This window comes from Macaca mulatta, chromosome 1, assembly GCF_049350105.2.
Source record: "Macaca mulatta isolate MMU2019108-1 chromosome 1, T2T-MMU8v2.0, whole genome shotgun sequence".
Classification (NCBI taxonomy): Eukaryota; Metazoa; Chordata; class Mammalia; order Primates; family Cercopithecidae; genus Macaca; species Macaca mulatta.
Window position 1 is genome coordinate 221748517 of NC_133406.1, and position 27866 is coordinate 221776382.

Genomic DNA, 27866 nt, shown 5'->3' on the forward strand with positions numbered 1-27866 from the left:
CCGCTAGGTTTGATCCTACCTCTTCCATTTCCTGACTGTATAACCTCGAACTAGTTATGTATACGCTCTGTGTTGCATCATTGGTAAAATAGGGATAATAAGTCACCTTCAGTCTAGCAAAGAACAATGCCTGGCACTTAGTAGTGATTCAAAGGTTGGTTACTATTATGGCTTCTAAGAATCTTGAGAATTTCCTTTGTTTTCTGGTGAACTTTGGATAGCCTAGATAAAAATACTTTGAAAGTTAGTAAACTTGGTAGTAAGGAAGAAAAGTGAGGTGCTAGTTGATGGTTTTCCTTCGTGGATCTGTAGCTAATTAGAAAGGTGCCTTCCAGTGCAATTTCCCTTTCCAGCTGAAGCAGCTGGGAAGCCCTGAGCTGCCTCCTCCTATCCCTGCAGTACCAGTACTGGAACACCAAGGCTCGGCGCAATGAGTTTACCGTACTGGAGCTCTATGAGGGCACCGAGCAATACAACGCCACTGCCTTCAGCTCCCTGGACCGCCCCCAGCTGCCCCAGGTCCTCCAGCAGTCCTATATCTTCCCATCCTCCATCAGTGCCATGGAGGCCACCATCACCGAGCGGGGCATCACCAGCCGACACCTGCTGAGTGAGTGCATGGGGAGCCTCTGGGATGGCTGGGTTCCCTTGGGCAACCACACTGAAGGACAGAGCAAGGGGCACATTGCTGGCAGAGCCCTGTTGAACCACCTGTAAGGGAAAGGTGGTGAGGAGGGCTATATATCGGTGGAAGAAGTTTATTAGTTCATCTTTGCCACCTATGAAGGTGACCACTTCTCTCTCAGTCCTCATCTTTTTTTTTTTGAGACAGAGTCTCACTCTGTCACCCAGGCTGGAGTACAGTGGTGTGATCATGGCTCACTGCAGCCTCAACCTCCCGAGCTCACCTGGCTAATTAAAACAATTTTTTTTTTGTCGAGATGGGGTTTTGCCATGTTGCTGAGGCTGGTCTAGAACTCCTGGGCTCTGATGATTCTCCTGCCTTGGCCTCCTGAAGTGTTGGGATTACAGGTGTGAGCCATTGTGCCTGGCCTTTAGTCCTCATTTCTGATATACCACCTCTCTATTTGTCATTTTCACCTAGCTCAAAAAGTCAGTTCTGGATAGCATTCTTAACATAGCTAGCCTGTGCTGACAGGTTACAGAAACTGGCAGGGTCTGTTGCCCAGGCTGGAGTGCAGTGGCACGATCTTGGCTCACTGCAACCTCCGCCTCCTGGGTTCAAGTGATCCTCCTGCCTCAGCCTCCCAAGTAGCTGGCATTACAGGCATCCACCACCACGCCTGGCTACTTTTTGTATTTTTAGTAGAGATGGGGTTTTGCCATGTTGGCCAGGCTGGTCTTGAACTCCTGACCTCAAGTGATCCGCCTGCCTCGGCCTCCCAAAGTGTTGGGATTACAGGTGTGAACCACCGCGCCAGCTCTAAAATCTCATCCTTATGTAACCTAAGCCCAGGACTTAGAACACAGTGGTTAACAGGTTCCTGTGTTTAGTTGATTTTACCAAAGATGTTTGGGACTCAGATCTGATGGGCACTTGGCATTACTGTTGCTTTTTTTTTTTTTTTTTTTTGAGATGGAGGCTCGCTCTGTCACCCAGGCTAGAGTGTAGTGGCACGATCTCAGCTCACTGCAACTTCCGCCTCCCTGGTTCAAGCAATTCTCCTGCCTCAGTCTGCTGAGTAGCTGGGACTACAGGCGTGTGCCACTATGCCCTGCTAATGTTTTGTATTTTTAGTACAGATGGGGTTTCACCTTGTTAGCCAGAATGGTCTCGATCTCCTGACCTCGTGATCTGCCTGCCTTGGCCGCCCAAAGTGCTGGGATTACAGGCATGAGCCACCACACCTGGCCTATTGTATTCTTAAACATGAAGAAGGCAGCCCTGTAGGCAGTTTATCAGCTTTAATCACCGTTACTGAAAGTGGTGCTATGATCGATCATGCTTGGTCCTCCAGTCTTCCCTGGCCACTGTACCGCAGCTGCATAAACAGCTGCGTTTGCTCAACGGGAAGGAGACTCCCTGCTGGGGGAGGCATTGGAGGGAGGGGGCATGAGGAAATCCAAGTCGCCTTCTACATTTTTCTTTTTCATCATTATCCATATCTTGATTCTAGAACTTTATTTTCTGGTATCTCAGAATGTTAAGAAGCTAGTGTCTTCAAAAGTGAGAACCTTCTGGCCGGGCGCGGTGGCTCAAGCCTGTAATCCCAGCACTTTGGGAGGCCGAGACGGGCAGATCACGAGGTCAGGAGATCGAGACCATCCTGGCTAACACAGTGAAACCCCGTCTCTACTAAAAAAATACAAAAAATTAGCCGGGCGTGGTGGCAGCGCCTGTAGTCCCAGCTACGCGGGAGGCTGAGGCAGGAGAACGGCGGGAACCCGGGAGGCGGAGCTTGCAGTGAGCCGAGATGGCGCCACTGCACTCCAGCCTGGGCGACAGAGCGAGACTCCGCCTCAAAAAAAAAAAAAAAAAAAAAAAAAGTGAGAACCTTCATTCAGACCCATGCATATTATTGGATTATTGTTTTTGGCTATGTAAGGGAGCCTCATTGACCCACTTTCTTGTTTTAAACTCTTGTTTAAATTTCTGCAATAATGACATTTTTGTAACTGGCCCTTGCTGGACACTGGATCGGTGTGAACATTCACTTCTTCCTGTGTAGTTGGACTACCTTCTGGAGCAATTCTTTCCCTTCCTAAGGCTTTGCTGGATCCCCGCCGCCCCGAGATTCCAACAGAACAAAGCAGGTGAGACCCTCCTGGGCAGTGCTGAAGGCTCTGACCTTACGGAACTTAACCTCACTGATTAAGCTTGGTTCTCAGTCTCTGTGTGCCTTCATGCTATGCTAGGGGCCGGGGATGTAGCAGGGGGCAAGTCTGAAAAAGTCACCTGCCGTCATGGAGCTTACAGTCTGCTGGGAAATGGGCAATACATAAATAAATAAATAAGATAAACAAGTAAAATATACACTATGTTAGGTACTCAAATGCTAAGGAGAGTAAAACAGGAATGAGCTAGGAAGTGGGGACGGGGATGTGCATGGGTATAATTTGAGAGGCGGCCTGGGAAAGCCCCTTTGAGAAGGTGCGTTTTGAGTGAAGGCCTGAAGAAGGTGAAGGAGCTAGCTGTGTAGATACCTGAGGAAGAACTTTCTAGGCAGAGGGAACAGGCAATGCAAATCCCCTGAGATCATGTCTGGTGAGTTCGCAGAGGGCAACGCTAGGAAATGAGATCACTGAGGTAATTGGGGCCAGATCATGTGGGCAAGCCAATAACTTGTTCACTGTTGGTATTGTTGTATTAACAGCCACCATCCTGTCAAGTTTTCTTACCTCCATCCTCAATTTCTTTACCTAGAGGCATGAGGAATGGAGAGAAGTATATGAGAGACAGGAGGTTAAAACTAGGAAGACACAGGATGATAATCAGGTTTCAGAGAAATGGGGACCAAGAGGCACCCTGGAGTGGAGAACAGGAATTAGCTTAGTGGTTCAGTGTTGGTTTTAAAATGGTCGGCTTTCCTCTTGTGGTGTGAAATGCCAGTCGTCTGTATGTCCTTTCTTTTCAGATTTAGAACAAAGTAGGAATCTAGATCTCAGTCTTACTCTCCAGAGAGCTTCCTTTCTTGTAGTCCTTCCTAACATTGAGCTGCTAAATTTTTAACTACCTAATGCAAGCAGACCTCCTAGGAGATTTGAGGCTAGATATGTAGCCTGGAAACCTTCCAGGACTCAGGAAGGGCAGCCAAGAGATCCCTTTACAGCAGTGCTCAGACTGCCTGTCCCGACTGGTGTTTTGCAGAGAGGAGAACCTAATCCCATATTCTCCAGATGTACAGATACACGCAGAGCGATTCATCAACTATAACCAGACAGTTTCTCGAATGCGAGGTATCTACACAGCTCCCTCGGGCCTGGAGTCCACTTGTTTGGTGAGTAGGGCCCACAGCTGCCCTATTTCACCCTTGGTGGATCATTGGTTGTTTCTTCCCTAATTCTTATTCCATCTGCCTTCCAGGTTGTGGCCTATGGTTTGGACATTTACCAAACTCGAGTCTACCCATCTAAGCAGTTTGATGTTCTGAAGGATGACTATGACTACGTGTTAATCAGCAGCGTCCTCTTTGGCCTGGTTTTTGCCACCATGATCACTAAGAGACTAGCACAGGTGAAGCTCCTGAATCGGGCCTGGCGATAAAGACCAAAGACTGTGCCTAAAAGTGGAGAGCCAGGGGAGTGTGGGTCAGAAAAGAAGCTACAGCTGCAGTTTGGTGGCTTGGTGGAGAGAGAGAGAGAGAGAGAGAGAGAGAGGGAGAGGGAGAGGGAGGGAGAGAGAGAGAGAGAGAGAGAGAGAGTGTGTGTGTGTGTGTGTGTGTGTGTGTGTGTGTGTGTGTGTGTGTGTGTGTGTGGCTTGGTGGAGAGAGTGTGTGTGTGTGTGTGTGTTTTCAGCTCAGTTAAGAGCTGCAGGGAAGATGGATGACCTCCATGTAGAACTCCTTTTGGGATACACATGATGCAGAATCCTGCATAGAGAGAGAACTCACTCTCAGCTGAGAATCTCAGAGAATCCTGATGGGCTTTCCCTTGAAGTCCAAAGGCCTCTGCATTGTTTCCTTTCTTTGCCCATCCATGAATTGTATTTTTTTTTTTTTAATAAGAATTCCAGCTGATTGTTGTGAGGCCTGTTTAAATTTTTACTCTGCCTTTTGTGTTTCCCAGTTTTATCTAGAAATCTTTCTGACTTTTTCCATCTCTTGCTTCAAAGTAAGAGGGGAACTGTCCTTGCCGACTCCACCTTACAGGTGCATTTGTTGTTTTGCACTGGGAAGAAATAGGATCCATCCTTAGCTGAGCCTCTCATGGCTTCCCTCCAAAGTAACTTAGGGTTGAGGGATCTATATGTGATGTCAAAACTTACGTTAAACATCTAGTTTCATGCTGTCATTCATTAGGCTGGGCCACCAAATGTTTGTTTCAATTTATCAGAAGCCAAGTCATTAGCGTCTTGTTTGTTGCCCATTGCCTATACTTTTCACCTGAGATGTGTGAGTTCGGGCCTTTTAAAAACTACTGAATTGTCTGAGCCTTGAAGACATTTCCAGGGAGAAGAGATAATCTCTCAGTTCACTCACAGGCTGGTCTAATCATAACCTATTTAACGATGTCCTTGTTTAAGAACCATTATTTATTTTTAGTTTTTAATATAAATTAACATGTGGGGCATCATATTTCTCTTTAAATGAGGAAATTTTAAGTCTTACTGATCTAACCTTTGAAGCTTTAAAAAAGAGGAAAAAAGGGTGGGGGTGGGAAACTGGCATACTGTTTATAGCACTGCCGATTGGCTAAGCCACTGTGTCTCTGCTACAAATTAAAGAAAGCCTAAAAGTTTTCCTTGGTCATAGAGTTGGGGAATGACAGAATTTTTCTTTACTGTGAAATGTATGTACAGAGTAGACCACCTCTAGCCCTGTGGCGAAAGAGGTACACTCGAATGTCTGAATAAAGCAAGTGACGAATGACATGTTTAAGTCCTCTTTTGTGTCTTATAAGATCACTTTGAGGCTATTTTCACATTAGAGGGGATAAAAGCAGTGAAGACCTAAAGTAAGTGTATTTTATTTTAGTAAGGAAACATGTCAGTTTAATCATATATGGGTTGGTCGGGTTATCTAAAAATTTGTCATCTTTCTGTGGTCATATGCTGATGGCAGAGAAGGAAGAGGAAATGACAACCATTTTATTAATCGTCAATTTGATATTGAGTGACTGAACGTGTAGGAATCTCCAGAAAAAAACAGGCATCTATCATCCTGACCCAAGGCATATTTTAACATAACCTGGGAGAAGAGAGTAGGTACATGTTAAAAAAATGCTGCCCTAGTTTTGAGAAAGCCTGGCTGGAATTCTGACTGTCTTTCATACATATGTACAGGGTTAGCCTGCAAGATTCTAGTTTTTATTCACCAGTGTGCCAGAATCTGAAACAAGCTAATGGGAGGGAAGTTATTTGTCCTTTTGTCCTTTAGTAAAATTCCCTGTATTTCATCTGTAATCAAAGTTACCTCAAATAAGTGTTTTTTTTGTTTTTTTTTTTTTTTGAGATAGAGTCTCACTTTGTTGCCCAGGCTGGAGTGCAGTGGCATAATCTCGGCTCACTGCAACCTCCACCTCCCAAGCAGCTGGGACTATAGGCGCGTGCCACCACGCTCGGCTAAGTTTTTGTATTTTTAGTAGAGACGGGGTTTCACTGTATTGGCCAAGCTGGTCTTGAACTCCTGGCCTCAAGTGATCCGCTGGCCTTGGCCTCCCAAAGTGCTGAGATTACAGGTGTGAGCCACCTCACCTGGCCAAGTGCTTAAAATAGTTAATGCTAATGCCACAGTCCAATTTAAATCTTTTCTTAGTTCTCAACTTTCCTTAATCTTAAAGCAGCATTCGGTTCTGAGCAGCTATGCTCAGTCTCCACCAATGGCTGCTGAGACTGTATCTTTCCTCTCTCAATTCTCTGATCTATTTGCTTTCTTGTCATTCCTTGTTTTTTTGTGTGTATTCCTTGACTTACCTCTTCTCCTGTCTTCATTAATTAGGTTAACTTTGGGGCCCCCTACAACATTTCACTTAAAGAGATCTGGCTGGGCGTGACGGCTCATGCCTATAATCCCAGCATTTTGGGAGGCCATAGTGGAGGATCTCTTGAGCCCAGGAGTTCCAGACCAGCCTGTGCAACATAGCAAGACCCTATCTACAAAAAGTTTAAAAAAAATTAGCCAGGCCTGGTGGCATGTGCCTGTGGTCCTAGCTACTCAGGAGGCTGAGGTGGGAGGATCGCTTGAGCCTGGGAGGTCGAGGCTGCAGTGAGCCATGAACATGCTACTGCACTTCAGCTTGGGCAACGGTGAGACCCTGTCTCAAAAAAACAAAAAACAAAAACAAACAACAAAAACTAATTTGTTTTAGTATTCATTAATTACGTATATGAGCACTGGTAGTCTAGTGTTGGTTCTTGTATACAATGTTTTCTTAAATGAGATGATGCTGTTTAATTCTGTTACTTGTTTTTTCAACTAATGGATCTTTTAAAGTTTTTTATTTAAATTTTTTCTGGGTACATGGCATATATACTTACAGGGTACATGAGATGTTTTGATAAGGGCTCAACTAATGCATCTTGAATATCATGTATTCATAAAGATGACTGAAATACTTTCTGGAACAAAGTCTAATAGAAAAAATACTCAATTCCTAAATTTAAGAGACTTTAATGTAAGCTACCTAATCTTAACTAGTTTCATTATTTGCGTGTGGGTACAAGTTATGTGCTCTGTAAGGCATCTTTCAATTTGAAAATTTCAGAATTGTAATTTCATTGCCTTTATAAATTGCTTTTTTTTTTTTTTTGAGGCAGGGTCTCTGTCACCCAGGCTGGAGAGCAGTGGCACAGTCATAGCTCACTGCAGCCTTCAACACCTGGGCTCAAGTGATCCTCCCTCCTCAGCCTCAAAAAATGCTGGGATTACAGGCATGAGCTACTGCACCTGGCCCATAAATTGCTATACTTTTGAAGAGTCTATTACACAAGGTATCATCAGAATCATCCCAAGACTCATTTCCTGATTCCTAATTATTTAAAATTTTGCTTGTAGGCAAGGCATAGTGACTCACGCCTATAATCCCAGCCCTTTGGGAGGCCAAGGCAGGCAGATCATTTGAGATCAGGAGTTCGAGACCAGTCTGGCCAACATTGTGAAACCTGAAACCCCCATCTCTACCAAAAATAAAAATAAAAAAAAAATTAGCCAGGCATGGTGGTGGGTGCCTGTAATCCCAGCTACTTGGGAGGCTGAGGCAGGAGAATCACTTGAACCCGGGAGACGAAGGTTGCAGTAAGCCAAGATCATGCCTCTGCACTCCAGCCTGGGCGACACAGTGAGACCCTGTCTCAAAAATAAATAAATAAAAAATTGCTTTTAAATCATGAAGCTATTGTTTACTTGGAATGTTTTCTTCCCTGCTTAAAATCTGGCTTGTCTCAAATCTGAACTCCTCCATAAAGTCTTCCCTATTGGTTTCAGCTACTCAGGACCTTCAACCATCCTGGCTCCTCACGACGTAACTTCCTGAGTATACGCCGCACCCTTTATTGTTTCAGATATTGTGTCTCTCAGGGACTGCTGCACTGTTTTCTGAATTCCCTATTATCCCAGACACGAAGTTGCTTCTCGACAAATAGTTCCCCAAATGGCTGTACCTTCTCACAGAACCCTTAGGAACTTTGTCCTCAGTTTCCCAAATTTCTAAGACTTCGGTGACTTAGTAAGGGAATTTTTTTCCTTTTTTTTTTCTTTTTTGTTTTGAGACAGAGCCTCACTCTGTCTCCCAGGCTGGAGTGCAGTGGCTTGATCTCGGCTCACTGTAGTTTCCACCTCCCGGGTTCAAGAAATCTTCCTGCCTCAGCCTTCTGAGTAGCTGGGACCCCAGGAATGTGCCACCATGCCCGACTAATTTTTGTATTTTTAGTAAAGATAGGGTTTCACCATGTTGGCCAGGCTGGTCTCGAACTGCTGACTTCAGGTGATCCGCCTGTCCGGCCTCCCAAAGTGCTGGGATTACAGGCATGAGCCACCGTGCCTGGCCCCATTAATTCTTTTTTTTTTTTTTTTTTTTTTTTGAGACAGAGTCTTGCTCTGTCGCCCAGGTTGGAGTACAGTGGCGCAATCTCGGCTCACCACAACCTCTGCCTCCCCGGTTCAAGCGATTCTTCTGCCTCAGCCTCCCGAGTAGCTGGGGCTACAGGTGTATGCCACCATGCCCTGCTAATTTTTGTATATTTATGGAAATGCCAAGAGATAGTTCAATCTGTATCTCTGGCATGCCATGGACACCAGGTCTGACAAACCCTTTTACTCCTTAAAACAAATGTTCACATGATCAATATGGGGAAATAAGCTGCATGTTACCATAACTTCTATTCTAAAAGGGAAAAGTGTCTCTTTGGTATTGCTTTGGAAAACATTATTCTTTATCTTACCATTTAAAAATTGACAATTATCCTTCCATAATTAAAACAGGTAGACAACATCCTGTGCCCTTTCATTTTTTGTAAAATGTAACCTGAAACTATTCAGCATTCTTGAAGCAACCTTTCAATAATGGAGATAGGGGTGCTTCATATCAATCAGCTGTTTTGATTTTGTGGCTAAGTTCTTTATTTTAAAAAGACTATGTAAGTTAAAAAAATTTTTTAACAATGCCCCCAAATTAAGGTGAGTGTCCCCTTCAAAACCTCCCCCACCATCTGTTTCCCAGAGGTCACAACTGAACAATTTGGTATCTCTCCAGGTAATATAATCTTCTGCAGCTTGGTTTTTATCACTCACTCTATCGTGGAGAGTGCCTGTGTGAGAGGTAATGGATCTACACCATTTTTAGTGGTCACACAGTTGAAATTCTTAAGTGCTATTCCATTAGAGATTTTTATGAGACTGAATACTCTTTCGGGAAAGTCTAATATTTAGGCCATCTTTCCAGTAAGAAATTTATAACATAAAGGATGTGTACACACCCACCTTCCCATTTTTTTTAGGAATCAGAGCGTGAAGTTAGTTGAGACTGACCTCCAACGAAGAAGCCTGTTTTCCACAAGCACTAAGGCTTTTATGTATTTCTGATCCGTGATGCTGAGAAGGTGGCTTTTCCGGGATAGAGACTAAGAACATTTAGGAAGGTGTGTTTGTAAAATAGCCCCAGCTTTATATTGAAGCACACTCTTCTCTGTCCCCTCATGTGCAATCTGAATGAATGCAAGTCAAGAAAGCAAACTAAAACTATAATTAAAAGGCACAATTACTCAAACAAACTCCATTATACTTCATAGTTTGTTCACATCATGGCTTTGATGGTATCATATATCCCATGTGCTGGGATAAAATAACTAGACTAGACCAATCAACCAGAGGCCAGTTTATTGATGATAATGAAGACTGCAATTGCAAAGAGGGCTAAAATACTCATCCTGCTGGAATATATATCCGCTCCTATAAAAAAGGTGATATAAGTTAAAATGCTATTATAAGTTTGCTTGGTTGTTACGGAGTTAGGAGATGTGATATCTTACTCATGCTTTTTACTATAGGCACATACCTTCCAAGGAGACCAGAATAGTCCCTCTCTGCACCCTGACCCCCCCATGTCCCCACCCCAAACAGTGCTAAAGGATACACACAGTGTAATCATTTGGCTCCACTTTTCCCAGAGTTTACATGTAAACTACTTTCCTTCTGTTAAGTATCAGGCCTACAGTAGGTTCTCTCTGTCATCATACTCTGTTTTCCTAATTATAAAGCAAATGGATCATAAAGTATTTATAAACTGTTTTTCTTTTGACAACACAATTTCAGACTTACAGAAAAGTTGCAATAGTACAAAGAATTCCCAGATCCCCTCCACCCAGATCCCCCAAAGGTTTTACCACATTTGATTTATCCTTCTCCTTCTGTCTGTCTTTCTGTCTCTCAATCTGATGGGTCAAAACTTTCTTAAAGTGACATTGTATTCTAGTCCCTCCACAGTTACCAAAATTGTTTCTTTTTCGCTCTTAAAGCAAGAAGGCTGCAAAGCCTGTTTTCTTCTTCCTTTTAAGGTCATACTGGGTGAATTGTTAAGTATCATGGGAAAAATAATACTGTGGGTTACAAATAATGTCTCATAATTCTAAATTAAATTTGGCTTCTAATCTAATTCCTTATATTCTTGGTAATTTGAAAACTAGCTCTGTTGTGAATTCCAAACAGGAGCTACTCTCTCCATTTGCAGTTTTCAGTATTGCAGTAGGAGTTTCAACACAATATGCACTGATTACTTGTTCTTGTAACTTTGTAAAAGCTTGAGAACAGATTGACCTCTCTTGGCTCCTAGGGGGTAACAGCTAAGGTTTATTCATTTACTTGTTTCTAGAAACATTGTATCTATTAGGATTTATTTCAAGCAACTCTATTAGATGGCTTAAAAAAAAAAAAAAAAAGAAAAAAGATGTTCTTTCTCTCGCTTTTGAAGCTCCTGTAGTGAGGCACCCTGACCTCATTTGTTTTTAGATTGATGTACAATTTACAACCACCAAAGTGTGCAAATCATGGCTCAGTGACTACTGTGTGTGCACATCCATGTAAACATAACTGTGTCAAGGTACAGAACTTTTCCAGCTCCCAGCAGGCCTCCTCATCACTACCTCTACACAAATCTTTAAACCATATCATTCATCAATGTCTGCCATTTTTACTTCATTGAATTCCCTGTAACATGACTGTATCATGTCTTTGATCATTTTCAATTTCAGTTTCTTGGCAGGCACTTATTAGAATGGAACTAGTATTTTAAGTCCTTCAGTTAATTCATAAAAGTTATTTATTATTCTTTAGTTTCTATCTTATTTTCTGGACCAGAATATTAGAAGCATGTGTTTCATCTAGAAGTCTTTTATTAGTCTGTTTGTCATCTAAATTTATAACATAGATGCCATTCCAAATCTCTGTGGCAACACAAGACCGAACCTCCAGTACTGAAATAAATGTGGCATTTATAAGGGAAGTTCTTTATCTGGAGTGCTCTCTCCCAATCTATTAACCAGAAATATAAAGTATATAATAAATAATTTAGGTACAGGTGAAAATTTCCCTGTGATAGTTTGCATTTGCCTTTTATTCTCTCGGAGAGGGAAAGGAGGAGAGCAGAAACATTTGATCTTTTATTTCCTGAAATTTCTTCAAGACAGTCTTTGCAGATTAATTTTGTCCTTTGGTTAAAATAAAATTAATGTCCCAAAGTCATTATAAAATTCTGGGTCTCCAGCCTTTCTTTAGGGCTCTGGTTCAGTATCTTGAAATAATGCAATATTTATAGTGTTATGGGAAGTTCTTTTTCATTTCTGATGTTTTTATGTTTAAGAAACTTGCTGTTATTATTATCCTCTGGTAAGTAGGCACTGAAGGAAAACCCCTACTGCTGTCATCGAAGCCACATTTTCCTCCAAGACTGGCTTTAACGTGACAGAATTTTATTTCGAATGCAATGATGCAGGCTGGGCGCATGGGTCAAGCCTGTAACCCCAGCACTTTGGGAGTCCAAGGTGGGAGGAACCTAGGACTTCGAAACCAGCTTGGCCTACCTTTCTCTTAAAAACAAACAAACAAACAAAAATTAAGAGTCGTGGCCTGCACCTGTATAGTCTCAGTTACTGGGGAGGCTGAGGCTGGAAGATCGCTTGAGCCAGGGAGGTGGAGGCTGCAGCGAGCTGCAACTCTGCCACTGCACTCCAGCCTGGGCTATGGGGCCACAGAGCAAGATCCTGTCTCAAAAAAGGTAAAGTATGTCATATCTTAATAAAAGTGCAGATTAATCACTAGGTACCAATTCATTTAGCAGTGTTACACACCAAGAACAAAAGCTCTTTCTAAACTTGGGGGAGAATTTCAGGGCTTTAGGAACTTGAAACCGTCTTCACAGTTCCTTCGAAGTCTTATTTAGGCCGGCTGTAGACCACAGGCCACAGGTCTAGAACTTGAAGCTGTCCACCAATATCTCACACACAGGACTGTTCTTAATGCACGAATACCTCTCCTCGAGCAAACTGCTTTTCCCTCTTAGATCTTGCAGCCAGATCATTTTACCGGCAAAAGTCTCAGACATCTGTGAATAAAAGCTTACATTCTTTCCTTGTCAGTAGAAAAAAGGGGAACACGAAACCATACGTGGCAAATTACAAAGAGGGATGCACTGTACAAGCTGGTAAGATAAGGGCAATCCAAACAGAAGAGATTTGAGCGCGAAGGGAATATGGATCAGTGATTAGAAGGTGGTGTGGGAGGGAGAAAGCTTTGTAAGCTGTGGCGCGCTTTAGTATTACTATCGGGGGGATCTAGGCAGGGCAAGAAGCGGGTGAAAGCGTTTTAGGCTTCGGTCTCCTCTCCTCGTCCTTAGCTGTCCCAGGCCAGGGCCATTCTATTCGCCGAGGCGTAGTCAATTCCGCTGCCCTACACTTGCCCACTGAACCCATGCCCCAAACTCACCTTTCCCCGCTGCCCGGAAGCCAAGTCGCTACCACCTGCTTGAGCAACTCCCACCGCGCAGGCTCAGAAGTTAACGCTCTCCCGCCTTTCCCCGCTGCGCTACCTTCTGAGCAGGCGCAGCGACTACGATCCGTTCCCTCGCGGCGGCTCGACCCCGGTGAGGGGAAAGGCCGCTCCGCGCGTCGCGTTTTTGACCCATGACGGCGGCGCGCAGTCTGACGCGACAGATTGCGTCACTTCCGCCCCCTCCCGGGAGGCGGCGCTGGGCCGGTGGCAAGCCCCCGGAGGGAGCCGCAGTAGTACGACGGAAGATGGCGACGAGCGGCGGCGAAGAGGCGGCGGCAGCGGCGCCGGCGCCCGGGACCCCGGCAACGGGGGCGGACACGACCCCGGGCTGGGAGGTGGCGGTGCGGCCCCTACTGTCCGCGTCCTACTCCGCCTTCGAGATGAAGGAGTTGCCGCAGCTGGTGGCCTCAGTCATCGAGAGGTACCGGGCGGCGGCTCCGGCGGGCGACGCTGTGGGGGGGGAGGGGATTTCGAGCCGGATCGTCTGGACCCGCTTCCCGAGCCGCCCCCTGACCCTTGGGGATCCCCGCCCCAGCCACGGATTCGGGGTTCCCGGGTCCCGGGAGACTAGAGCTTGCCCGGGTTTCCTTCCGCCAACCCATGTAAATCACCTCTACCTCAGTTTCCCCTCTCGAGCAAAACTTTTGCGGCCTCCCTTGCGGGAGGGCGTGGCCGGGCACGGTTGAGAGTGACTTTGAGATGCATTCGCCCTCTTAAGGGAATGTTCACGGGGCTGCCCCTTGGGTCAAGTCACAGATGAGTTTGCATTTCTCGCCCGCACTCATTCCCCTAGCCTGGGCCGGAGCGGAGCCGTACGGTATAATTTAATAACGGTCTCCCCGCGGTGCTGTAATCAGTGGGGGCACGTGCTATTTCTGTGACTAAAGCCACTAGCTACCATTGATGACCTCTTTTTACGTTGCACTTCTTGTGCATTCCTACTGTATCGGTCTTTGATTAAAAACATTTCAGTGTGTGAGTCTGAGAGGTCAATTTCCCAGAGGATGTGTGGTGTGTGTGTTCTCTCTCTGCCTCCCATCCCCCTTGCATTAAAATATCATCACATTCTTTTACAAACGGTACTATCTATTGGTTTCCTTTTGTGTGTTTTTGTCTTTTTGCACAGCGATTCTTAGCTATTGAGAGTTATTATATAGGTACACAGATGGTGATCTCAGAGTGCCTTCCTTTTCCTGACATACTGTGCTCGGAGCAGTCTTTCATTAGTTTAATGGTAGACTTTTGCTTTTAAAACCAGACTGACTTTCATTTTTCTAGCCATACCTCATTTCAGCAACTCCCTGCAATTGTTAACTGGGTCATTTTAGCTTCATGATGACAAGGGTATATCTAGGTGCTCTACAGAGGTTAGAAATTGCTATTTGTTACTCAAAGGAGGCCCATGGTTTGACAAATTGCTTGTTTTTGTGCTTTTTGTTGTTGTTAGGCTTGTAATCCTTTGGATGCAGTTTTTTTTGTTTTGTTTTGTTTTGTTTTTGAGATAGAGTTTTGCTCTGTCGCCCAGGCTGGAGTGCAGTGGCACGATCTCGGCTCACTGCAAGCTCTGCCTCCCGGGTTCACGCCATTCTCCTGCCTCAGCCTCCCGAGTAGCTGGGACTACAGGCGCCCACCACCACGCCCAGCTACATTTTTGTATTTTTTGTAGAGACGGGGTTTCACCATGTTAGCCAGGATGGTCTCGATTTCCTGACCTTGTGATCCGCCCACCTCGGCTTCCCAAAGTGTTGGGATTACAGGTGTGAGCCACCGTGCCTGATCTGTATGCAGAGTTTTTAACAAATTATAATAAAATAATGGTTGGGTTTGGTAACTTCACAGTCAGCTTTACAGATGGGTTTTCTTATCTGATCATCAGGCCAGGAATGTTCTGAAGATGTAAACAGGTTTCAAATATGCTACTTTCAAATTATGTAGCTGCTTTTTGTTTTAAACGTTTGGATTGGCAGTATTTTTCCTGACTCATACTCATGTTATGTAGAATCAGTAACGTTCCAGTCTTTTTAGAACATTTGCTTTTATGTTTTTCTGGACATGAGCTGGATAGCTTATAAAGTATTAATAATTTGTTGATACCCTTCCGTAAATCCTGTATTTGGGGGCCATGCCTTTAAAGCTGTAATACTTAAGGAACACCCTCCAACCAAATACATCACTAGATTTGAATTTTGCTATATATGTGGTAGTGGTCTCTGCCATACCGTCTGTTTGTACAGATAATCAAGAGTTGTATTTGTAGATGTTAATAAGATCTCTCTTTATGGTTTAGAAAATAAGTCCAAACTGATGGCCCTTTGGTAATGCATTTATTGGAAGGCAAGATCTCTCTTTTTTTTTTGAGATGGAGTCTTGCTCTGTCACCCAGGCTGGAGTGCAGTGGCGCCATCTCAGCTCACTGCAGGCTCCACCTCCCAGGTTCACACCATTCTTCTGCGTCAGCCTCCCGAGTAGCTGGGACTACAGGCACGTGCCACCATGCCCAGCTAATTTTTTATATTTTTAGTCGAGACGAGGTTTCACCGTGTTAGTCAGGATGGTCTCTATCTCCTGACCTTGTGATCCACCCGCTTCAGCCTCCCAAAGTGCTGGGATTACAGGCGTGAGCCACTGTGCCTGGCCGGAAGGCAAGATCTTTTAAGTCTTCTGGTTTTTGGAGCTCAGTTAACTTTGAAAGCCTATGTGTCCTCTGCAGGCTGTGTGAGAGGAGTATGATCTAAAGAAAAATTTCTGTAAGAAATACCTGGCTTACAAGTTCTTTACAGTGAGAACGGCTAAACGTATCAAGTGTTCAGTTTGTTATAAAGCAGGGGTTGGCAAACGTCCTGTGAATGGCCAGATAGTAAATAATTTTGGGACATGTGGTCTCTGTGTGGACTGCTCAACTCTGCCATCATTGTGTGAAAGCAGCCACACACCATACATAAATGAATGGGCATGGCTGTGTTTAAAATTGTGTCTGTGGGCAGTGAAATTTGAATTTCATGTGATATTTACATGTCACAAACTATTCTTTTGATTTTTTTTTTTTTTTTCAACTGCTGTTAGCCATACAAAAACAGCTGACTTTCTGGATTTGGCCTGCAGACCATAGTTTGCCAACCCCTAGCTTGGAGCACACAGATTATACCCTGCTATCATTATTCTGATTTTCAAAGGATTTATTTATTTATTTATTTAGAGACAGAGTCTTGCTCTGTCACCCAGGCTGGAGTGCAGTGGCATGATTTTACCTCACTGAAACCTACGCCTCCCAGGCTCAAGTGATTCTTGTGCCTCAGCCTCCCCAGTAGCTGGGATTATAGACGTGCGCCACCAGACCTGGCTAATTTTTGTATTTATAGTAGAGATGAGGTTTCACCATGCTGGCCAGGCTGGTCTTGAACTTCTGACCTCAGGTGATCCTCCTGCCTTGGCCTCCCAAAGTGCTGGGATTACAGGCATGAGCCACTGCACGCGGCCTAAAGGTTTTATTTACTTGTCTTTTCAAAAAGTAAAGGTCTCAGAATTGTGGGAGTATGTCTTGCTTAGGAAGCTGTAGTACCAGATCAAAGCCAACACTGTAGATGCTGAGGTGGTCCTTGTTTTCTAGCTAATCAGAGGTTGAGACATCTAGGCTGCTACTTTAGTTCTGTGCTTGCCACTCCCATCTTCTGCAGTTTCCTGGTTTCTTTCTCTTGTTAAGCCTGCCATGTTTTTTCTTCCTTGTCACCGGGGACCATCTGTTTTTCTGTTGCAGTCTACTATCTGCTTCCGTTTTTGATATCCTGGCTCCATCATGCCAGCTATTACTTTCTACCTGGTAGCCTGCTTATCCATTGTATTTGTCTCTTGACTATTGAGAACGATGATGTGCTCAAGACTCCTCAGTACACCACATTCTACCTTTTTTTATAGTTGAAATTGACCTTTTGAAGAAAAGGTAGATTAAACGTTCCTAGGTCTAACCCCTATTTCTTAAGTTTGACTTTGCAACCAAACTGAAACAGAGGAGAAATAGATCAACATGGATAAGTTGGAAAGCATACTCTCAAGTCCTTAGATTTTTTAAAAGAAAAAGATATCTGAATTTATTTAAAGGGAAGATTTTTTCCATAGCATGTAGCTAGCTAGCGTGTCTTAAAAAGACTACTAAAATATTTTTTCTTTTTTAAGAGACGGGGTTGGCCGGGCACAGTGGCTCACGACTGTTAACTCAGCACTTTGGGAGGCCAAGGCGGGAGGATAACCTGAGGTCAGGAGTTTGAGCCAGCCTGGCTAACATGGTGAAACCCTGTTTCTACTAAAAATACAAAAAATTAGCCACGCGTGGTGGCACGCGCCTGTAACACCTGTAATCCCAGCTACACGGGAGGCTGAGGCAGGAGAATTGATTCTGAACCCAGGAGGCGGAGGTTACAGTGAGCTGAGATCGCACCATTGCACTCTAGCTCGGGCAACAAGATAAAAACTCCATCTAAAAAACAAAACAAAAGAAAACAATATGGGATCTCCCACTGTTGACTGGAGTACAGTGGGACAATTATAGCTTACTGTAGCCTCAAATTCCTGGGCTCACTGGATGCTCCTACTTCAGCCTCCTGAGTAGCTACAGTAGCTAGCTAGACTACCGGCTCCCACCACTAGGCCCAGTTTAAACTCTTTCTAACACTGTTACTTAATACGTAGTTTAAAGAACATTTTAAACACACTGTTACTTTTCCAAGCCAGAAATGGAGCAGAACTAGCTCAATGGAGCACATGCCGTCTATGGGATTAGTTAGTATAATCATTGCTGAATGTAGCCTTCTGTGTTAAAGGTATAGATAATTCCTTTCTTAACTCTGTGCAAGATAGGCTGGTGAGCATGGTTATCATTGGACAGCTTGACTGACTCTTTGTAGATAAAAAGAAATATGCTCCTTTTCTCTGAGCCAATTCTTTCTGGGCTGACCTGGCCTTTTAAATGATAAACCTGTTCGAGGTTTCTGTTTCCAGATGTTTGCTAGAATTTAAGGGCAAAGAGACCTACTTTGGAAGGGGGAGACTGTTACAACATTTCCACTAGATAATGCACAGTAATTTCCTAAAAATCTTGAAAGGAAGAAAGGGATGCACTCATGCTGTGATCTTTTGAATTTGTAAGCAGTAGGATGTAAATTGATAAATGACCTAAAGGAAAAAAAAAAAAAAAAAAAGCCCACCACCAAAAGATAGATAATGATTGTGAGATTAGTCTGACTCCTGTTTCTATGTCTTAGTTTCACATTAACCACAGATTTGTCAAGAGTATGAGGGAAGTATCTGAAAGACAGTTTTCAGTTCTTCAGTTAACATGCAGCAGATTATAGATAGAAAGATAGGAATAAGCATAGTGGATTGTATGTATACTTGAGAAAGGAGCTTGTGAAATTTCCACCATTTACAAAAAAGATTGATAGTATGATATTGAAGAGGGAGAAGGGAGGTGAATCTTTAGTCTTTTATGATGCCCCTCCTCAGATTCCCATTTCTTCCTAAAAAGAGCTAGATTTTTCCAGACGCTGCCAGTTCTTTTTTCACTTACACATCAAATTGAATTTCTCTGACCTCTCTGCTTAGCTGCTGTTTCCCTTTGTACTCTGCATCACATTTATTTGGTATAGAGTATAAAAGCTTCAGATTCTCTGTCTATCCACAGTGTTTCAGGCTCAGCGGTACTGTTGTTGCAGTTCATTAGGAGCGGCAGGTGATTCAGGAAGATACTTGACCAATTAGAGCAAAGACATATTTTCACGTCTATCTCTTTATTTTCCTTCCTGTACTTTATATTTGCTTCCATTTCTTCATTCTTCTCCTTCCTACTCAACTTTTTGTCCTTTGTTCCGTTTTTCCATTTCTTATTCTCTGGTGTCTTGGTGTCTATCATTTTCTCAGGGAATGAGAGTGAGGTTGGAAATTATGGCAGCACATCCCTATTAACTGACTCATGCACACTGTTTCTTTAAAATCAAGAGATATGACAATGTCCATTACTTCTTATTTCCTCCTTCAAGTCTTCAAAACCAATTTTTCCCCAGGTTTATCCTTAGTTGTCCAATGCACATTTTAAGTAGAACTGAAGATTGTTCCATTTTTCCTCTGCCAATGTCTGTCTTTCCCCAAAATGCATTATTCCTGTTTCTTTATTGGAATAAGGATGTTATGTATTTCTAGGGGAGGAAGTTGGGTTCATTAGATCACAATAGGATGATACTGAACCAGGCAATTAAATGAGTTTACTCCTATATATATTTTTAAATGTATATTTCATTCTCAGAATTGGTATGAAAGCAATAGGCTAAGTCCATCCTTTGGGTGGGCAGTATTTCTCTTAGATTTGGTAAACCTGTTCAGCTGGAAAAAGTGGGGGTAAGCAGCTCTGAACTTTGGAAATAAATCAGGAAAGGTAAATAAATCCGGTAAAATAACATCAAATGTCAGAGTGGGAAAGCCTTAGAAAAACGAATAAGAAAGTATAAGGGTGGGGCCAGGCGTGGAGGCTCATGCCTGTAATCCCAGCAATTTGGGAGGCGGAGGCGGGTGGATCATGAGGTTAGGAGTTTAAGACCAGCCTAACCAACATGGTGAAACCCCGTCTCTACTAAAACAAATACAAAAATTAGCCGGGCGTGGTGGCACGCACCTGTAATCCCAGCTACTCAGGAGACTGAGGCAGGAGAATCACTTGAACCCGGGAGGCGGAGGTTGCAGTGAGCTGAGATCATGCCTCTGCACTCTAGCCTGGGTGACAGAGCGAGACTCCGTCTCAAAAAAAGAAAGTATAAGGCTGGAAGTAAAGGAAAAACTAAGTATATGAGGTAGAAATGGGGATTTAGTAGGGAGTTTTCTGCTGTACATGTGAGCCTTAAAACTGTGTTTAGTCACCAGGAACTTTTGAATGCTACTTGTTGTAGAAAGGTTTTTATTTTCTCCTTTTTATGTACCCTGACAAATGGAAAATGACCCTCACTTAGCAGGAGGATCCTTGCACACATCATAGATGCTCCATAAATATTTTTTTTTCTTGGTGAAGGAGTTATTCTGAGTTAGGGACTAATCTTTGATACATACCCATTTATCCTTGCTCTGCATATAGCAAAGTGCTAGTAATGCCAGACTTTCAAGTGTTATTTAAGGTGATTCATCACTGACATTGGCACCTTCCAAATAGTGACTTGTCCTTTTGGCTCTTGTGTTCATTTGGCAAGTAGATAGTCTTGCAGGCAGTGAATGGAGTATTCACTCTGTTTACATTTCCCTTCTTAGGTTGATACTCTTTTTTTTTTTTTTTTTGAGTTGGAGTCTCACTCTTTCTCCTAGGCTGGAGTGCAGTGGCACAATCTCAGCTCACTGCAACTCTGCCTGCCTGGTTTAAGCGATTGTTGTACCTCAGTCTCATGAGTAGCTGGGACTACAGGCAGATGCCACCACACCTGGCTAATTTTTGTATTTTTATTAGTGACGGGGTTTCACCATATTGGCCAGGCTGGTCTCGAACACCTGGCCTCAGATAATCCCCCAGCCTCTGTCTCCCAAAGTGCTGTGATTACAGGCTTGAGCCACCAGCTACAATGCGTCCCGCCATAGGTTGAAACTTCTTGCTGGGGATTGACTCACTATGGAAACTATTCAACCACACTGTTGTTCTTTCCATTTAATAAAATATATTTTAGTCTTTGCTTTACCTTCATGTTTCTTTTTTTTTTCTGAGACGGAGTCTCACTGTCGCCCAGGCTGGAATGCAGTGGCCCGATCTCAGCTCACTGCAACCTCCGCCTCCCTGGTTCAAGCAGTCCTCTGCCTCAGCCTCCTGAGTAGCTGGGATTACAGGCGTGTACCACCACACCTTGCTAATTTTTGTAACTTTAGTAGAGATGGGATTTCACCTTCTTGGCCAAGGGCTGGTCTTGAATGAACTCCTGACCTTGTCATCCACCCACCTCTACCTCCCAAAGTGCTGGGATTGGAGGCATGAGCCACCATACCCGGCCGACCACCGTGCCCAGCCCATGTTTCATCAATTGTGGGTTAGCACCTGATTTGATAGAATGACTTTAAATGTATCCAGCCTTTAAACCTAGTTGGTCTCTAGATTTTTTCAGAATAGGGCATTTCCCCAGCTAAGGATAAAGGATGTGGTTAAAAAAAAAAAAAATCACTGACTCTTTTGTGATCTCGCTTTAGTCTACAGTCAGAAGGATGGAGTAGGGGATGACTCTGTTATCCAGCGAATTTTGGATTTTAGCACTCATCATATGACTTCCTATCTTGAATTGTTGATTCCTTTTAAGTTACCACATTACAGGCCAGCCTTATTTGGTCTAAAATTGGTTACTTTAATCTGTATTCCCACTAACAGTATATTGAGTACTCTGGTCTGCCCCTTTTTGGCTATCAATAATGAAGGCATATTAGTGATCGGTCTTTGCCAGCCAGTAATACAGAACAGATTGGTATCCTGTTAGGTCTTTACTTGCATTTCATTAGTTCTGCTTGACTTTGAAAATGTTTTGTTAGTCTCTGCTTCTTCCTGAGCCTGATGACCTTGAATGAGATATTTAATTTGAATTCTCTAAGCTTCACCTTCCCAATCTTTTTTTGGGATGGAGTCTCGCTCTATCACCTAGGCTAGAGTGCAGTGGTGCAATCTTGGCTCACTGCAACCTCTACCTCCCAAGTTCAAGCAATTCTCCTGCCTCAGCCTCCTGAGGAGCTGAGACTATAGGCACATGCCACCACGTCTAGCTGATTTTTGCATTTTTAGTGGAGATGGGTTTTCACCATGCTGGCCTAGTTGGTCTTGAACTCCTGACCTCAGGTGATCTGCCCGCCCCATCTTTCCCAATCTTGAATGGGAATAGGTTGATGATACTATCTACCAGGTAGTGAGGATTAAATAACGTAATATCCATAGAGGGGTATCTGGCACATAGTAAGCGCTAAGTAGATGCTGGCTGAATTGTTATTATTTTTGCAGTGAATCAGAAATCCTGCACCATGAGAAGCAATATGAGCCATTCTACTCATCTTTTGTTGCACTTTCCACACACTATATTACAACAGTTTGCAGTCTCAGTAAGTATTCCACTCTTGTCCCTGCCTTCTGAGGGCTTGTGAATAGGGGAATTGTTTATCCTCTTGTTAGTGTATCTGAACAAGTTGTTAATGAAGTCTAGGTTTTAGCACTCCTAAGCTGCTCACCCAAGAGTGGAGACAACTGTCAGCTAGGATGAGGCTCCAGAGATTCCCTTACCTAGGCTAACCAAGTGGAATTTTAAAACTACTTGGCTTGGACACCTGCTTTATAAGTATTAAGTCAACCTCCTTTTCCTTCTTAATCCAAAGCATTTTATTGATTTCTCATGTAATTACTGGTGTGTTAATTTCCTAGGGAAGAGGGTGGTGGATACTGACCTCTGGAGCTAGCAGCCACTCAAGGCTCTATTTCCTATTTGGTTTTGGTGAGGATGTGGATTCTCCCTTGTGTTCTCTGGTATATGAAGGGATTTCAACTTCAGTTCTCTAGTTTCTTCATTTTTCTACCCCCAAAATGGTTAAGCCCTATTTTACATTTCTGAATTTTTACACTTTTCTAAAATCTTGACTCAAATAGTTCTGAAGAATTCTAATTATTTTAATTTTGCTTTTTTAGAGAGAGGGTCTTGCTCTGTCACCCAGGCTGGAGTGCAGTGGTGTGATCATAGCTCACTGCAGCCTTGAACTCCTGGGCTCTAGTGATTCTCCTGCCTTAGCCTCCTCAGTCCTAGCTGGGACTACAGGCACAAGCCAATACGCGCAATTAATATTTTATTTTTTTGGTAGAGACAGGGTCTCTCTATGTTGCCCAGGCTGGTCTGGAAGTCCTGGGCTTAAGCAATCCTCCTGGCTTGGCCTCCCAAAGTGCTGGGATTACAGGCAGGAGTCACCATATTTGTTTATTTGAATAGTTTGCTAAGCAAGTAAACTGAAAGGACACTGAAGAATTAGTGTATTTTTTGTGTGGCCCAAGACAATTCTTCCAGTTACTGAGTAATCCTTCAGTGTCAGATACTGTTTAATACAGGCTCTGGCTACTGGCAGAAAAATCAGTTTTAGCTTGGAGAAACTTTATGTAAGGAAGTCATTTTATTTTTTTAAGTTATACTTAAAAATTTTATCCATTTATTTATTTATTTTGAGATTGGGTTATGAGACTAATTTTTGTATTTTTGGTAGAGATGGGGTTTCACCATGCTGGCCCAACCTGGTCTGGAACTCCTGGGCTGAAGTGATCCACCTGCCTCAGCCTCCCGAAGTGCTGGGATTATAGGTGTGAGCCACTACGCCTGACCAGGACGTCATTTTAGAATCCTTGGGAAGGAGTAGTAGTATCGTCTAGTGCAAGCTTGTCCAACTCACGGCCTTAGGGCCACGAGATGGCTCTGAATTTGGTCCAACACAAATTCATAAACTTTCCTAAAACATTATGAGATTTTTTTTTGTCTTTTTTTTTTTTTTTTTAAAAAAAGCTCATCAGCTATTGTTACTGTTAGTATATTTTTTGTGTGGCCCAAGACAATTCTTCTGGTGTAGCCCAGGGAAGCCAAAAGGTTGCACACTCCTGGTTTAGTGGTTAAGAGCATGAACTCTAGAGGCTGACTGCCTGGATTTAAATCTAGCTGTGTGACTTTCGTCAAGTCATTTAGTTAGCTCAGCTGTTAAAAATGGACAGGGATAATATGAATATCTGCCTCATAGAATTGGTTTAAGAATTAGATGAGTTAGTACATTTGAAGTGCTTTGCACTGGTGTGATGTATTTCCTATTACAGTTATCCTGATTTCTAGTAAATATGAGATAAATTGATCTGATAGTTATTGATATTAAAATACCTTTGTTCACCCCTTGGGTTTTTGGCTCTGAATAATTGTTATGATATTGGGAATGTTGGACATAGAGCTCAATACTTACTTTGCTTGATTTCTTGACCAAGGCTGAGCAGTCTGAAATTAAGTAATGTTTATTACTTTCTCAGTTCCCCGGAACCAACTTCAGTCAGTGGCAGCGGCCTGTAAAGTTCTAATTGAGTTTTCTCTCCTGCGTCTGGAGAATCCAGATGAGGCTTGTGCTGTGTCCCAGGTGAGAGTGATGGGCCCATTTCTTGCCCTATTCCAAAGCAGTATTGTGACTGACTAGTGGCATAGAGCAGAGGTCAGTGAACTTTTTCTGTAATAGGCCAGATAGAAAATCATTTGCAGGCTGTATGTTATCTGTTGCAGCTAGTTAACTTTGCCTTTTTAGTGTGAAAACAGCCATAGATTAATATGTAAATGATGAATATGGCTGTGTTCCAGTAAACTTTATTTACAAAAACAGGCAGTGGTTGAATTGGAGCTGTATTTTGCTGGCCTCTGGTACATGGGGCTACAGAGTCTTCTCAAGGATTGGACATTTTTGTATTTTTTGTGGAGTCAGGGTTTTGCCATTTTGCCCAGGCTGGCCAGGTAAGTAACAGAAAATGAGTAAAGTGTGCTAGTTGAGAAGATTGCAGGCCCCAACTACAGGGGCCAACCACTATTTGGCTCTGGCTTATTATTGCCATGCAGGAATGGAGGTGCAAGGTTGCTATACTGTGAATTATTTGAGAGTGAGAAGTTTGGATTTGCATGTGAATCTTTTTATTCACTTCAAATTTTAAAAAAATATTGTGAGAACAATAAGACATCTGCAAGCTACGTACAGTCTAAGGACATCAGCTTGCAGTCTTTGCTTTAGTGTTTATATGAACCTAAATTTGACCCTGTGCCAGTTAGAATTCCCAAAAGAGTAGAATTTTCTGAAAGATCTATTTGCATTTGTTTTCTTTCTTTCTTTTTTTTTTTGAAATTATACTTTAAGTTCTACGGTACATGTGTACAACGTGCAGGTTTGTTACCTATGTATACGAGTGCCATGTTGGTGTGCTGCACCCATTAACTCGTCATTTACATTAGGTATATCTTCTAATGCTATCCCTCCCCGCTCTCCCCACTGCATTTGTTTTCTTTTCAGAAACACTTGATTCTTCTAATCAAGGGCCTGTGCACTGGCTGTAGCCGACTAGATAGAACCGAAATTATCACATTTACAGCAATGATGAAATCCGCCAAGCTGCCCCAAACAGTGAAGACACTTTCAGATGGTGGGTGTTCCTTTGACAGATCTGATCACATGACCACCCTCATGGCACCTTTTCCATGGCACCTTTGCCTTCTAGTGGCACTTTCCTCAGCCCTTTTTTTGCTTTTGTATTTTGCAGTGGAAGATCAGAAAGAGCTGGCCTCACCAGTAAGCCCTGAGTTGAGGCAAAAGGAGGTACAGATGAATTTTTTGAACCAGTTGACCTCAGTTTTTAACCCTAGAACTGTAGCATCGCAACCTATCAGTACACAGACTCTGGTAAGTTTCTTTAGTCAAATGTCTTCTTCTTTGTGGGATTTGTTAAGATGATGACACTAGGGGAGAAAAAGTGATGTATTTTATGTTTGCGATATAAAATGATATACATGTCTGTGGGACAAAAGAAATTGAGGAATACAAAATAAAGCAAGTAAAATTCACCCCAACTCCTTCTTCTGTCCACAGTTACTACTGTTTTGACAACCATTCTAGGCTTCTCTCAATGCAAATTAACAAATGTAAGGTATATGTACAGTTTTCTATATAAAGGCCTCACTCCATTTTGGTTATAGAACATATATATATTTTAAAGCTGTATGTTTTTTTCCCTCCTCCTGGAAATGTAACTTGTATTTTCTCCAACATTAGTAAGGAATTTTCCCATCATTAACTGGGGAGTCTGGAGAGTATCCATGCAGCCACTGCTCACTTTTGACAGTTGGTTTGGTGAAGAGATAATAGTATCTTGACAGGCCTTATGTTCCTTTTCAGGTGGAAGGAGAAAGTGATGAGCAGTCATCTACAGATCAAGCCTCAGCTATCAAAACCAAGAATGTGTTCATAGCTCAGAACGTGGCTAGTCTTCAAGAACTTGGTAAGACTCTCAACTGTTATCAGAAAGCTGATTTCTGGGCTATTAAAAATTCCTTAAGTGTGCTTCTGTCATGTGCATAAGAATCAAGCATCAGACAAAGGCCTGTTTGTAAGGTCGTGGTTTTCATTCATTTAGGTGGCTCGGAGAAGCTACTGCGTGTGTGTTTGAACCTGCCATATTTCCTACGCTATATCAATCGGTTCCAAGATGCAGTGTTAGCTAATTCCTTCTTCATAATGCCTGCAACAGTAGCAGATGCCACTGCTGTTCGTAATGGGTAAGGTGCTTCACGGTGCACATGCTTTACTTTTTTCGTTTTGTTTTGTTTTGTTTTTGGGATAGGGTCTTGTTCCGTCACCCAGGCTGGAGTGCAGGGATGCAATCTCGGCTCCCTGTAACCTCTGTCTCCTGGGCTCAAGCAGTTCTCCCACCTCCTGAGTAGCTGGGGCTACAGGCACACACCACCGTGCCTGGCAAATTTTTGTATTTATTGTAGAGTCAGGGTTTTGCCATGTTGCCCAGGCTGGTCTTGAACTCCTGGGCTCAAGCAATCCTCCCACCTTGGCCTCCTAAAGTGTTGGGATTTTAGGTGTGAGCCACTGTGCCAGGCCCGTGCTGGTAATTGCTTTAACTGTCACATTATAGAAGTGAATGATTCTAAGAGACACTTGTCGATCTCTGTCGTGTTCCAGCTTTCATTCATTGGTGATTGATGTAACTATGGCGTTGGATACCCTTTCTCTACCTGTGTTGGAACCTCTCAATCCTTCTCGTCTACAAGATGTGACAGTCCTCAGCCTAAGTTGTCTGTATGCAGGTGAGAATTTATTCTATCTGGTCTCATTTTCTCCGTCAAGCACAGATATACTTTCAGGAAACCGTGAAAATCCTTCTGAATACTCTACTCATCCCCCTTGCTCCCTTCCAAGGATCATCTAACGTCCCATCAAGGTGAAATGAGGACTCAATAGGAATCTTTGTAAATGGTCCTGTTGGTTCACTGCTGCCATTGCGTTATACGCATATTTTATTTTATAGTATGTGCAGATGTTAAATATTTACTCTATAAAAAGCAAAGTGCCAAAGACTGTTGGGATATTGAGATGAACTACGTGTAGTCTCTGCCCTCAAGGAGGCTACATCTGAGCAGCAGAGAACACATAAGGCTAAACAGTATAATATAAAACAGTATTAAAGGCAATAAGAGAAGTATAGAATATTTTGGGTACACAGAGAAGAAAGGAGTTGAGTCTTGCTGTGGGATCAGGTTTGAAGAAGGCTTTGTGGAACAGGTGGTATCTGTTTATACTGATAAATGCAAAGAATGGTATTCTTTAAGCTTTCATAAAATCCCCTTTCTTCCTGTTGATCTTACTGCCTTTGAAGCAGGGCCTGACAGCTGGTGTTTACTCTCTTTTAAGTTATTGTTAAAAGGACTTTTTAGCCCAGATCACTGATCTTTGGCATAAAGTTGCAAGACATATCATATCTCTGGTATGTCTTGGAAGTTATAGCGATTTTAGAAGTTTACTTGGTTTTGCAAGTGAAGATTTGAGCAGATAGTCTTGGAAACCTGTTCCCAAGGGGAACACCACGAAATTGCTGAGGTTGATCTCACTACATTCTCTGAACAGTTTTAATTTGAACATCTATGTGTGAATAAGAATATAAAGATAAAGGCA

At 43.0% G+C, this 27866-nt stretch overlaps 2 protein-coding genes and 1 long non-coding RNA gene across 13 annotated transcripts in view; 2 read left to right on the top strand and 1 right to left on the bottom strand.

Annotated features, from left to right (window-relative positions):
• The window catches only part of EMC1 (ER membrane protein complex subunit 1), a 29893-nt gene extending 24342 nt beyond the window's left edge, over positions 1–5551 (top strand). Inside the window, 4 exon segments of one of the 2 annotated variants that reach the window (NM_001261118.1) lie at positions 400–610; positions 2691–2775; positions 3830–3959; positions 4046–4246. In NM_001261118.1, coding sequence (NP_001248047.1) covers positions 400–610; positions 2691–2775; positions 3830–3959; positions 4046–4225 — 606 coding nt within the window. In that variant the 3' untranslated portion in view covers positions 4226–4246. 2 annotated transcript variants of the gene reach the window in all.
• LOC144335810 (uncharacterized) overlaps positions 1–13293 on the bottom strand; it is a 30329-nt gene extending 17036 nt beyond the window's left edge. Inside the window, exons 1-3 of one of the 2 annotated variants that reach the window (XR_013407000.1) lie at positions 13092–13268; positions 10249–10360; positions 9641–9820 (exon numbers count right to left, since the gene is read on the bottom strand). This is a non-coding gene — a long non-coding RNA (uncharacterized LOC144335810). Of the gene's footprint in view, positions 1–9640; positions 9821–10248; positions 10361–13091 lie in introns of those variants that run through there. The other variant, XR_013406999.1, reaches the window with a different exon arrangement.
• A 91-nt stretch (positions 13294–13384) lies between these two features.
• Positions 13385–27866, top strand: part of UBR4 (ubiquitin protein ligase E3 component n-recognin 4) — a 139878-nt gene continuing 125396 nt past the window's right edge. For all 9 annotated transcript variants that reach the window (XR_013406861.1, XM_077971818.1, XM_077971854.1 and 6 more), the window contains exons 1-8: positions 13385–13578; positions 22150–22247; positions 24187–24290; positions 25203–25332; positions 25450–25589; positions 26082–26184; positions 26320–26461; positions 26877–27001. Coding sequence is in view for 8 of the 9 variants with exons in the window: in XM_077971818.1 (XP_077827944.1) it covers positions 13403–13578; positions 22150–22247; positions 24187–24290; positions 25203–25332; positions 25450–25589; positions 26082–26184; positions 26320–26461; positions 26877–27001 (1018 nt within the window). In the remaining variant the exon portion in view is untranslated. The remainder of the gene's footprint in view (positions 13579–22149; positions 22248–24186; positions 24291–25202; positions 25333–25449; positions 25590–26081; positions 26185–26319; positions 26462–26876; positions 27002–27866) is intronic.